Raw genomic sequence first — 13613 nt, forward strand, 5'->3', positions numbered from 1 at the left:
CCCCGTGGGTTTGGGGCCCCGCGGGGAAAACCCGAAATGAGGATGGGGATCCCCGATTTTTCGAGGATGAGGCGAGTTCGGGGCGGGTATGAGAATACTATCCTCATCCCCGAACCCGCCCCAAATATTATTATTATTATTATTATTAATAAATAATAATATGATTTTTTTTAAAAAGTATTAATAATAGTGTTAATATTAATATTAAAAAATTTTAAAATATTAATAATAATACTATTATTAATATTGATATTAATATTAATATTAATATTATCATTAATAATAATTATTAAATAATAATAATAATAATATAAATTAAATTTGGGAATGAGGCGGGGATGGGGGGATGGGGATTTGATCCCTGTGGGTTCGGGTTCGAGGAATCCCTGAACCCGAAAAAATGAGAACGGGGCGGGGATGATAATGACAAACCCGCCCCCGCCCCGCCCCATTGCCATCCCTAGATGATCCTCGAGATCGATAGAGCCTCCATATTCTTCAATCGACAAAGGTCAAAAGCATTTGGGTAGTTTATCTTCTAGGATTTCTTGCAAGAAAGGTGTTCCCGGCCGTTTGGGCGAGTTGGCAACGGCTAGGGCCTTGCCCTATTTTGAATCCCTAAGGGGTGAATCTCTAGTTGAAGATCCCTCGGACCGCTCGACTATAAGGCAATCTTAGATCCCTGGGACCGCTTGACTATAAGGCAGTCTTCCGTAGGCATTCTGACAAATGCCCGGGGGAACTCCATTGGTTGTTTTGACTTGGGTCCTCACTCAACAACAAGTGTCCTTTAGATGACTGGACAGGTGCAGTGAGTGTTTATGAAGGGGCAAGATTTGTTGTTTGCTGCTTTGTATAAGTTTTTGTACTTTTTCCATCACAAATAGGTTGAAATCTTCTTATAATAAAGTGACAGTTAGTTTTTCGACATTGTCCATCTTCACATTCCAGATCAGGCATAATGTGTTCTCATAAACGGCATCAAATTTGATCCTGTCTAGAATTGATGGAGAATAGACTGTCGGTGATGTGGCGCACAAGTTGACCTACTCTAAGAACTCCAATAATGGCCTTGCCACGGGATTCCAATAACCTCCTACAAATAGCTAATGAGGAGGAGAGAAAGAAACCATCAATAAGCGATCCAAGGGGTCCCTGCCACAGCTACTCCGACGACCAAGTCAAAAGCAATGGTAGCATAAAAACGATAGGAAGTAGCAACAAACAGAAGAAGATATGTTTGTGCGCCTACCTGTGCTAACAAAGAAAAATCTCTTTTATAATATCCCACACAATCTTCGCATTAATATATGAGGCATTATCCTACGATCAATCAATCTATCTTATCATTATGTTTACATCGCATCCATCAATCACATTAATATGGAGAAAGTATATTGTGCAGGCATCTATACATAGATATGATACTCTGGCAAACCCACGTGTTGTATCTAAAATTAATAACGAAAATTATTTATTTTCATCACTAAATTTAGGGACAGAAATTCTATTCCATCGCTAATTAGTGACGGAAATAAAATTCGATTGCTAACATTACTTCGACGATAGAAATTAGTGCGATTGAAAAAATTGGGTGCTAAGTGACTGATTAGCAACCAAAATTTCGATCGCTAATTGCTATTCTTTTTGTAGTGAATGTGAATCCAATAGCCTTAGATTTTGATTTACCAGCAGAAGTACAACAGTTGCTAAGAGATTTTTTTTTGAGTTAATGGCGGAGGATCTTTTTCTTGAGCTACCACCTGACACTATTCTAAACTTGAGGGCGAGTTCTTTTCAACCTAAGATGATTGATGCAGGAGGCTCTAAAGATTGTGTTTTTTAGATATATATTCTTTTTTGACATTTTTAGATTTTGAGTCCATTATTTAGAGTTTTTAAGATTTGAGTATTAAGATTTTTCCCTTTCTTTCACATCTTAAGATTTTGAATCTATTTAAATAATTTTTTAGCTAATGTTAGAGTATGTTTTTGGACGAATAATATTTTTAGTCATGCCGTTTATTTTTCTTTTTTCTATTTTCTAGTATTCTTATGAATCAACCGATTTTATAAGATTATTTTCCGTAGTTAAATCAATGGAATTATTATTATTATTATTAATATTATATTATGTAGATAATCAGTATCTCGTCCGATCTCATATTACAACTAAATGTTAATTTTAATATTCTTGATGCTTGAACATTCTATAAGTTACCATTGTTTTGTTGGGATGTTGTAAAAGTCAATTCGTTTATATTGGTTTTGTTGTATCTCTATATAGCCAACTAAAGAGAGATCATAGTAGTTTTAGGCCATTGGTTATATTGTAGAGGTTAGTATATAACATAAGTCTTTTATGCTTGTTTAATTATATTTTTCTTATGTAAAATTTAATTATGTGAATTTAATGTTGAAGCTAAGGTAATTGTGATTTATTTTTAAAAAAGAAGATAGATAGTAGAATTTGAGTCTAATCTTATTGCTTGATACTTACTTTTATATTAATTAATTATTTTTTACTATGACAAAGTGGTTAACAAGACAAGTCCTTAAAAGAACTGGTACGGGTACTAGCTTATAAAATAATAGAGTTATTACTTATGCTAATTGAGCCTTGACTTCTTATTCGGAAAGGACCTTGGGTATATTCACATTTTATGAAAATTTTAAGGGCAAAATTTTTTAAAAAAAATCATCCTTTGTTTTTTAATATTAAGTGTACCTTTTATTTTGATAAAAAATAATCAAATAATGTCTCATCCTATTCAAAATAGATATAAATTTTTTTATTCAAATTAAATTTAGGCAAAACAAATATAAATTTGGATGGATATGATCTAAAATTTTTAGATATAATTTTTTAAATTTTTTAATATTTTGAAATGCTTGGATGAAACAATACAAAATTATGCTCGACTCAAGGATTTTACTTGTATGACATAAGGTGATTCGTTTATCCTTAGTGTCTCCGTTAATTCGTTCCTAAATACACGGATGATTACTAGTTATTAGTACAAGTGATTAAGGCATGAAGAAAAGTATATTCGGATGCGTTGAATTTTGATTCTAAGATCGATAACATCCTATTTCTTAATTATCGTACCGCGCGCCCTGAGAAGATGACTTAGGGATCGTACTTAACCTAGGCGTCTATCAAATTTGGCCCGACATAAGATTGAGTCATGCCCAAGTTAAATTAAGTTGTCTCCATTTGACTCAACTCAACTCGTCGTATATATATGTTAAGGTCAACCCTCATCGGGTAAAAGACTCACTTAGATCACGTCGCAAGCTGCCCAATATTTTTTACACTTTTAATTATAATCATATTATTTAATCCGTCTAAATTTAAATATAATTTTTTTAATAGATCTCTTAGAATCTAACAGTAGCAAAAATGATTACATGACGTTTTTAAAAATAAAATAATACATTAATTACAGATATTTTAAGCAACGGAACTGAAAATTCGTGGCCAGCGTAGATTTAATGAATACCCACGTCACTGCCACGGCGAGCTGGAATGTGTAGGCAATTGGCCCAGATTATGGTGTAGCGGAAGTTATCACCCTAGTATTCGTAATTCGATCTTGCTACAGTGCGAGTATTGGATTTTTTTTTTTTAATGGACGTGTAACTAATTACTAGATTGATGGGTTATCAATCGCGAGCACTTTTCCGATTTACAATGACGACGAATGAAAAACTTCTAACACCATATCAATCGCCCCTTATTAAGTTTTTTTTTTTTTTTTTCAATATTGTCTTTTAAATGTGCAAACAATCTTATTCAAGACTCGACCCTTTTTAATAATCCATCCAAAAAAAGAGACTTCAAGTAGTCGTCGCCCTGCAAATTGTTGCTGATGCGGATAAAGCAAGTGATTAGGGAGAAAGAGCAGGGCAGTTTGGCCTTTTTACATGATAAAGATTTTTTATTTTACGAAATACTGTTCATCCACTGCTCCTCTCCTTCTCCTCTTCGCGAGGCCGCCACCACCAGGAAGGAGGGCTTGTTGGGCTTACCTCCGCCACCGTCAGCCCTTTCCTCTCCTCTCGCCAGCAGAAGCCAGGGAGGTCGAGGACGTCGCGAAGGGCCGATCACCGAGTAGACGCGGTCGGGGTCTCCTCCCGCCTCCAGTGCCACTGTAGCCTTTCCCTTCTCTCGAGCCACTGGCTACACTAGCCTCCACTTCTTCCTCTCATCCTCTCGCGCTCCTCTCCAGCGCTGCCATAGCCACGAGGCACCTCCTCAGTCGACCGCCATCTCTTACAGTGGTCGCCGCCGCCCCTTCCAGCAGGTGCCTACGCCTCCAGCAAGTGCTGCAGGCTCCAGTGGGCAACGCCTTCGCCTCTGGCCAGAGCCACCTGTTCCATGGATTGCCGGCGACGCCTCTAGAAGCCGCCACCACCGTCGAGTCCCGCGACCACCGCTGAGTCCAGCAGTCGCCATCGCTAGGCCTAGCAGCCACTACTGCCGCCTACAGCGACGGCTGCCGCCACTGCCATCGCAGCCACCTCCAGCGATTGTCATCACCGCCTACAGCGGCTGTTGCCGCCTCCACCGGTTCCCACCTCTGATGTCACCTCCAGTGACAACCACTAGCCGGCCCCCGACCTCCATGGTTTGTATTATGCTTTGTGTTCCGACCATTGAGCCGTTGAGTTAGTGACATTATACAGCCTGCGTGCCGTGTGACGGCCTACGAGCCGCTATCACATCCTTCCTACGTGTCGTCTCTTTGGACCCCGACTGCATCAGATTCCATGTCGCCGCCCTCAGATCCAGCTCCTCAGCTGACTCACATCCATCTGCTTGTCAGGGTCGCGACTACTTGGTCAGTACCGCGATCAGCTTACCGATCCATCCGAGGGCGGCCCCCGGGGCCAGGGTACATCATTGTACTCACACTATATTTATTTCATTGTGCCTCTATTATTCGACTGCTTATATGTTCGCGGGACCTGCCTCGACCATCGAGGTACCAGAGACCGGGGCAACCCCGTTGCTGGCTGCAGGTAGCGTCGACCGGAGGATTTCTGATGACTTGGTCAACATAGAAGACAGCTCACCATCCGGGTCAGGGAGATGTGGTCAACATTCCAGACACGTCACACCGGCAGATCCGTCTTCTCAGCTTCCCGACAGGATCAAATTGGCACCGTCTGTGGGAACACACCTGATCTGGAACGTGAAGATGGACAACGCCGGAAAATTCTGCCATTCTCATGACCTCGGTAGGCTTCGATGAATATATTATATTCTCCTCACTCTACGGGTATTCGGGAGTCGAGGAACTGAGTCAGATCCTCTGCTGGTCGGCAGGTCAGTTTTTTCGTTATATTTTCTTTCAGTTATATGATCTGCCATAGTTCCTCGATCGATGACCCCCGAGCCGATGGGCCGGGTGGGTATTTATCCGAGCCACGGGCTCGATGTCGGAAACCCCCGAGCCGATCGGCCGAGTGTATTTATCCGAGCCACAGGCTCGATGTCGGAAACCCCTGAGCCGATCGGCCGGGTGTGTATTTATCCGAGCCACGGATTCGATGTCGGAAACCCCCGAGCCGATCGGCTAGGTGTGTATTTATCCGAGCCACGGGCTCGATGTCGGAAACCCCCGAGCCGATCGGCCGAGTGTGTATTTATCCAAGCCACGAGGCTCGATGTCGGAAACCCTCGAGCCGATCGGCCGGGTGTGTATTTATCCGAGCCACGGGCTCGATGTCGGAAACCCCCGAGCCGATCGGCCGGGTGTGTATTTATCCGAGCCACGGGCTCGATGTCGGAAATGTTGGACCGATGCGGCCGGGTAGAAGGGGGGGGGGTTGAATAGCCCTGAAAAATCAAACACAACCCTTTCTCGTATGATTAAGCTAACACATAAAAAATAGATTAAACAGAAAATAAAGCATAAAAACGAGGCACCGAATTTGACTTGGTTACAACCGGGGAGGTTGTTAATCCAAGGATGAAGATCGCACTAAGAGCTCCTTCAGGCGGAGAAGCCTCGTTTACAGCAGTGTAATCTAAACAGGGGAAGCCCTAAGGGTTGTGGGCACACTGGGGGGGGATAAAATTTATCGCCCAATGTTCAGATTGAGTCAAAGCTCGATCCTGTGAAAAATTTATCTCCGCGCCTCGGTACGTTCCGGGCGCCCCGGAGGTCAGCTCCGGGTGCCCCGGACCCAAAAGTCAACACAGATTGACTTTTTCGATCCGGGTCCTCTATTCCGACTCTGGTCACCTCGGTCCGAGTCTTCAACTTCGGATCCGCTCGTTTGGGTGATCTCCGCCTTCCGAAAAAGGGCTCACCCAAACCCAACTTCCAGTCTTCTCGAGCGTGCTTCCGCTCCGGCTTTCGTACCTCGGAATCGCCGCGTGTTTCCTTCTCGTCCACCAGCGTACTCATCCGCAGTCTTCGTCCCTCGGTCGCACCCCGTGCCGACCTTCTCGCTATCTGCGTCTCTTGCTCCCCGAGCAATCTTCCGCTCCGGCTTTCGTCCCTCGGAACCACCGCACGCTTCCTTCTCATCCGCTGGTGTACTCTTCCTCATCACCTCGTCCCTTGGACGCACCGCGTGCCGTCCTTCTCGCTAGCTGCGTCTTCCGCTCGAGTACCTGTGTTCCTAAGCTCCTGCACACTTAGACACAATGTTAAAACACACAGGACCTAACTTAATTTGTTGATCACACCAAAATAACCTTGGGGTTCCAACAATCTCCCCCTTTTTGGTGTGATCAACCCAAGTTAAGCTAGGGTTAAAACAGACATAAAATTGAATTAAGTAAATTAACTTAAATTGCAATTTAAGTGCAAAAAGATAGAAAAGAAAAAAAATCTATCTACCTCCCCCTAGACTTATACTTTCCCTTCTCCCCTTTTGATCACAAAAAAATGGGGTTCCAAGAAAAATAATCTAAGGGTTAAAGACTTAGAAAAAGTATTTCTAAAAAAATCTAAGTTTTTATGAAATTTAGAAAATTTTTCTAAGTAATTAAAGCTGAGATTTCTAGTTTCAAGAAAAAAATTCTTATCTTAGAAAAAAAATAATTTTTGAGAATATTGAAATAAAATGTTTTGAATAACCTTTTTCAAGCACTAATTAATTCTTGTATTAATGCTTCATTAGTAAGTTAATTAAACATTTATTTCAATATTTTGGCTTCCAGGTCGTGGCGAGGCACTAGGCCTTCTTGGTTATTGGAGCAACAACCACTTCCTTAGACAAAGCCTTATAAAGAAATTCTTTATTTAATTTTCTCACTTAAAAAGCTAATTTTACTTTTAAAATTAATTTAAGCATGATTTAGGAACCCAATATAGGTTCCAACCTACTGGATTAACTAAAAAGTTTTTAGGGACATATTTTCTAGAGATATTTTTGATTTGTCCCTGGTGATATCTATAATACCAATTCAAATTATTGAACCTTCTAAAATTAGATGAGCAAGCAGAGTTTTTCAAGTTTTCTACTTGGATTTTTAAATTTTGAATTTCTAATTTTAATTTTTCATTTTCTAAATTTGATTTATCTAGCATTTCTAACGGACAAGATGTAGCTAATATTGCTTTTAAATCTTTATTTTCATTTTCTAATTTGCAACAATCTTTTGTTAAAATTTTAATGAATTTAAACATTTTATTAGGAGGAAGAGATCGTACCTCACTTACCTTGTCGATCTCGTTGTCGGTTTCTCCCCCTGAACTGCTGCTCTCTTCGGACGTGGCTCCCCCTTCATTGATGCTTTCGATGCTCATTTCGGAAGAGCTTGATTCGCAGTCGTCGTCTTGATGACTCGCCATTAACGCGAGCCCGGAGAACTCCTTGACTTCTGATTCCGACGACGTATCGTCCCACGTCGCTTTTAGGGCCTTGCGATTTTGGATAGGCTTCTTACCCTTATCCTTCCCGTTGTTCTTCAGTTTAGGGAAATTGTCCTTGACGTGCCCTTCTTCATCGCAATGGTAGCAGCGGATGGTTCTTTTCTTTCTCCCCTGCGGATGGTTAGATTTCCTAGATTTACAAATATTTTTAAATCGTCTTACCATCATTACCATTTCCTCGTCGTCGAGAGAAGATTCCGACTCAGGTTCGTCTCTCGAAGCTTTAAGGGCGACATTATTCTTGGGCTCCTTCGGACCTGCACATCTTGACTCATGCACTTCAAAAGTTGAAAAGAATTCGTCTAATGAAATTTTTTCTAGATCTTTTGAAATGTAAAAGGCATCTACTAGTGATGCCCATTTTAAGTTTCTAGGAAAGGAATTTAGGGCATACCTTAGCGAATCTCGGTTACTTACCTCTTCTCCGAGATTCGTAAGTCTGGTGATAAGTTCCTGAATCCTCGAGTGTAGATGTGCAATTGTTTCACCTTCTTCAAATCGGAGGTTTGTAAGCTGGTTACGAAGTAAATCCCGTCTTGCAAGTTTGGCTTCGGATGTTCCTTCGTGTAACTCAAGGAATTTATCCCAAAGCTCCTTTGCCGAGTTGTAGGTACCGACTCGATTGACTTCTTGTGTTGGAAGTACACTTAGCAGATGAAATTCTGCTTTCTTGTTTGCCACGTGGTCAGCTTGCTCCTTCTTTGACCATTGATTTCTTGCTTTGCCCTCTGGTGCTTCATAGCCAAATTCCATTGTTAGTAATAAATCATAATCTGTTTCAAGAAATACCTCCATTCCCTTTTTCCAGCTAGCGAAGTCCCCTTCGAATTTTGGTGCGTGGATGTTGGATCCGGCCATCTTGTTGCTTCGTTCGGCGGTTAGTCCTCCTGAAGCGCCTCGGCTCTGATACCACTTGTTGGACCGATGCGGCCGGGTAGAAGGGGGGGTTGAATAGCCCTGAAAAATCAAACACAACCCTTTCTCGTACGATTAAGCTAACACATAAAAAATATATTAAACAGAAAATAAAGCATAAAAACGAGGCACCGAATTTGACTTGGTTACAACCGGGGAGGTTGTTAATCCAAGGATGAAGATCGCACTAAGAGCTCCTTCAGGCGGAGAAGCCTCGTTTACAGCAGTGTAAGCACAGAAAGACAGAAGCTAATCTAAACAGTGGAAGCACACAAGTGTTGTTTACAATTTCTGAACTGATGAAAAGCTTCTGGACCAAGGCTATATTTATAGCCTTGGTCGGGGCGCCTGGAAAGGTTCCGGGCGCCCTGGGGGGGATAAAATTTATCCCCCAACGTTCAGATCGAGATAATTCTCGATCTGGTCAAAATTACTGTTCCGGGCGCCCCGGACCCCGAAAGTCAACACAGTTGACTTTTTCATCCGGGACCGCTTCTCTGGTTCAGTCCCGCTTCGGTCCGGTTCTTCCGCTCCGGATCCGCTCGTTTGGGTGATCTCTGCCTTCCGGAAAAGGGCTCACCCGAACCCAACTTCCGGTCTTCTCGAGCGTGCTTCCCTCCGGCTTCTCGTCCCTCGGAATTGCCGCGTGTTTCCTTCTCGTCCGCCAGCGTACTCATCCGCAGTCTTCGTCCCTCGGTCGTCGACCTTCTCGCTAGCTGCGTCTCTTGCTCCCCGAGCAATCTTCCGCTCCGGCTTTCGTCCCTCGGAACCACCGCGCGCTTCCTTCTCGTCCGCCGGTGTACTCTTCCGCAGCGCCTCGTCCCTCGGACGCACAGCGTGCCGTCCTTCTCGCTAGCTGCGTCTTCCACTCGAGTACCTGTGTTCCTAAGCTCCTGCACACTTAGACACAAGGTTAAATACACAGGACCTAACTTAACTTGTTGATCACACCAAAACAACCTTGGGGTTCCAACAGGAAACCCCCGCGCCGATCGGCCGAGTGTATATTATTTGAGTCACGAGCTCATTGACGAAAACCCCACGCCGAAAGCCGGGTGTGCATTTATCCGAGCCACGGGCTCAATGTCGGAAACCCCCGAGCCGATCGGCGGGGTGTGTATTTATCCGAGCCACGGGCTCGATGTCGGAAACCCCCGAGCCGATCAGCCAGGTGTGTATTTATCCGAGACACGGGCTCAATGTCGGAAACCCCCGAGCCGATCGGCCGGGTGTGTATTTATCCGAGCCACGGGCTCGATGTCGGAAACCCCCAAGCCGATCGGCCGGGTGTGTATTTATCCGAGACACGGGCTTGATGTCGGAAACCCCCGAGCCGATCGGCCGGGTGTGTATTTATCCGAGCCATGGGCTCGATGTCGGAAACCCCCACGCCGATCGGCCGAGTGTATATTTATCTGAGCCACGGGCTCATTGTCGAAGACCCCGCGCCGATCGACCGGGTGTATATTATCTAAGTCACGAGCTCATTGACGAAGATCCCGCGTCGAACGGCCGGGTGTGTATTTATCTGAGCCACGGTCTCGATGTCGAAAACCCCGTGTCGATCGGCCGGGTGTATATTAGTTGAGCCACGAGCTCATTGACGAAGACCCCACGCCGATCGGCCGAGTGTGTATTTATCTGAGCCACGGGCTCGATGTAGAAGACCCCGCGCCGATCGGCTGGGTGTATATTATTTAAGTCACGAGCTCATTGTCGAAGACCCCGCGCCGATCGGTCGGATGTATATTATCTGAGCCACGAGTTCATTGACGAAGACCCCGCGCCGATCGGCCGGGTGTATATTATCTGAGCCACAGGCTCAATGACGAAGACCCCGCGCCGATCGGCCGGGTGTGTATTTATCCGAGCCACGGGTTCGATGTCGAAGACTCCGCGCCGTTCGACCGGGTGTATATTATCTAAGCCACAAGCTCATTGTCGAAGACCCCGCGCTGTTCGACTGGGTGTATATTATCTGAGTCACGAGCTCATTGATGAAGACTCCGCGCCGATCGACCGGGTGTATACTATCTGAGCCACGAGCTCTGTTAGAGACTCCCGCACCGATCAGCCGGGTTTGATTTATGCTTGAAGACCGTCGAGCGGGGACGTTAAACCCCAGAGTCGAGGCGACGACTATATAAATCCACCTTGAAGACCGTCGAGCGGTGACGTTAAACCCCAGAGTCGAAGCGACGACTATAAAAATATGCCTTGAAGACCGTCGAGCGGCGATGTTAAACCCTAGAGTCGAAGCGGCGACTACAAAAATCCCCCTTGAAGACCATCGAGTGGCGACGTTAAACCCCAGAGTCGAAGCGGCGACTATAAAACCCCACCTTGAAGACCATTGAGCGGCGACGTTAAACCCCAGAGTCGAAGCGGTGACTATAAAAATCCGCCTTGAAGATCGTCGAGCGGCGACGTTAAACCCCAGAGTCGAAGCGGAGACTATAAAAATCCGCCTTGAAGACCGTCGAACGGCGACGTTAAACCCCAGAGTCGAACGGCGACTATAAACCCCAGGATCGAGCAGTGACCTTAAACCCGTATCTTCACTGGCCAGCTTATCAGAGCATCTATCTCTCTCGTTCGAGTTCGAGCGATTATCACTAGTCTCGGATCAGCTTATCAAAGCGTCTAGCTCCCTCATTCGGGGTCGAGCGATTATCACTAGTCTCGGATCAGCTTATCAGAGCATCTATCTCCCCCGTTCGGGGTCGAGCAGTCTCCACAAGCAACTTGTTGGATCGTTGCGACCGGCTAGAAGGGGGACTGAATAGCCCTGTAACACAAAACCAAAAACACCCTTCTCGAACTTTCAACAAAACACTTGCATAAAATAAATTGAACAGAAAACTAAAGAATGAAAGAGGCAAAAGGATTTTTAACTTGGTTACAACTAAGGAGGTTGTTAATCCAAGGAATGTCGCACTAGTATCTCCTTCAAGTGGAGAAGCCTCTTACAGAAGTGAAAGCATAAAACAAAGAAACTAATCTAAAACTGAAGCGTACAAGCATTGGAAATGAAATGCTCTGAGTTGTTCTCAAGTTTCTAGACTAAAGCTATATTTATAGCCGTTGTCGGGGCGCCCTGAGGGTTCCGAGCGCCCTGGGGGGGGATAAATTTTATTCCCCAATGTTCAGATCAAGTCATAGCTCGATCCAGGGAAAAAGTCAACTCCGGGCGCCCCGGTACGTTCCGGACACCCCGGTCAGCTCCGAGCGCCCCAAACCTAAAAGTCAACTCCGGTTGACTTTTTTGATCCGGGTCCTTTGCTCCGGCTCTGGTCGCCTCAGTCCGGGTCTTCAACTCCGGATCCGCTCGCTTGGGTGATCTCGGACATCCGGAAAGGGCTTACCCGAACCCAACTTCCGGTCTTCTTGAGTGGGCTTTCGCTCCGGCTTCTCGTCCCTCGGAATCGCCGCGTGCTTCCTTCTTGTCCGCCAGCATACTCATCAGCAGTCTTCGTCCCTCGGTCACACCCCATGCTGACCTTCTCGCTAGCTGCGTCTCTTGCTCCCCGAGCAATCTTCCGCCCCGGTTTTCGTCCCTCGGAACCACCGCACGTTTCCTTCTCGTCCGCCGGTGTACTCTTCTGCAGCACCTCGTCCCTCGGACGCACCGTGTGCCGTCCTTCTCGCTAGTTGCATCTTCCACTTAACTACTTATGCTCCTAAGCTCCTGCACACTTAGACACAAGGTTAGAAACACACAGGACCTAACTTAACTTGTTGATCACACCAAAACAACCTTGGGGTTCCAACGATCTCCCCTTTTTTGGTGTGAGCAATCCAAGTTAAGCTAGGGAAAAAATAGACATAAAATAAACTTAACTAACTTTGCAATTAAGTGCAAAAATAAAACAAGTTAAATTTTGTAGTTTACCTCCCCCTAGACTTATCTCCTCTCCCCATTTGATCACATAAAAAATGGGGTTCCGAAAAAGAGTCTAAGGGTTGAAAAACTTAGAAGATTTTGAAAAATTAATTTTTAGAAAAATATTTTTTAAGTCAAAACTTAGTTAAAAATAATTTTTAAATTTTTACAGAAATAGTCTAAAAAATTTTAAAAAAATTCTAACTTAAAAAAAATTGAAAATTTTTTTCTAAGTAATTTAAGTAAAAATTTCTAGTTTCAGGAAAAAAATTTTAACTAAGGTAAAATAATTTTTGAGAATTTTTCTAATTTTAAAAAAAATTCTAAGTAAAAGTTATTTTAAAAAAAAATCTAACATAAATCTTTTAGAATTTTTAAGAAAATTTTTCTAAGTAATTAAATTGATAAAGGATGTTTGACTAACCCTTTTTTTAAAGCATTAATTAATTCTAATATTAATACTTTATTAGTAAGTTAATTAAATATTTATTTCAATATTTTGGCTTCCAGGTCGTGGCGAGATACTATGCCTTCTTGGTTATTGGAGCAACAACTACTTCCTTAGACAAATCCTCATAGAGAAATTCATTGTTTAATTTTCTCACTGAAAGCGCTAATTTCGTATAAAATTTAGACTAAGCAAGATTTAGGAACCCAATATAGGTTCCAGCCTACTGGATTAACTAAATATTTCTTAGGTACATATTTTCTTGAAATATTCCTAATTTGTCCCTAGTGATATCTATAATACCAATTTAAAATTTTAAATTTTCTAAAATTAGATGAGCATGCATGATTTTTTAAATTATCTACTTGAATTTTCAGATCTTTATTTTCTGATTTCAATTTCTCATTTTCTAATTTTGATTTGTCTAATTCTTCTAAGGGACAAGATTTAGACAAAATTATTTTTAAATTTT

At 43.4% G+C, this 13613-nt stretch overlaps 1 protein-coding gene across 1 annotated transcript in view; it reads left to right on the plus strand.

Annotated features, from left to right (window-relative positions):
* Window positions 1-3872: 3872 nt before the first annotated feature.
* LOC121995436 (vegetative cell wall protein gp1-like) overlaps window positions 3873-13613 on the plus strand; it is a 44235-nt gene continuing 34494 nt past the window's right edge. The window contains exons 1-3 of the mRNA XM_042549177.1: window positions 3873-4042; window positions 4193-4631; window positions 4690-4898. Of these exons, the coding sequence (XP_042405111.1) occupies window positions 3873-4042; window positions 4193-4631; window positions 4690-4898 (818 nt within the window). The remainder of the gene's footprint in view (window positions 4043-4192; window positions 4632-4689; window positions 4899-13613) is intronic.

This window comes from Zingiber officinale, chromosome 6A (genome assembly GCF_018446385.1).
Source record: "Zingiber officinale cultivar Zhangliang chromosome 6A, Zo_v1.1, whole genome shotgun sequence".
Classification (NCBI taxonomy): Eukaryota; Viridiplantae; Streptophyta; class Magnoliopsida; order Zingiberales; family Zingiberaceae; genus Zingiber; species Zingiber officinale.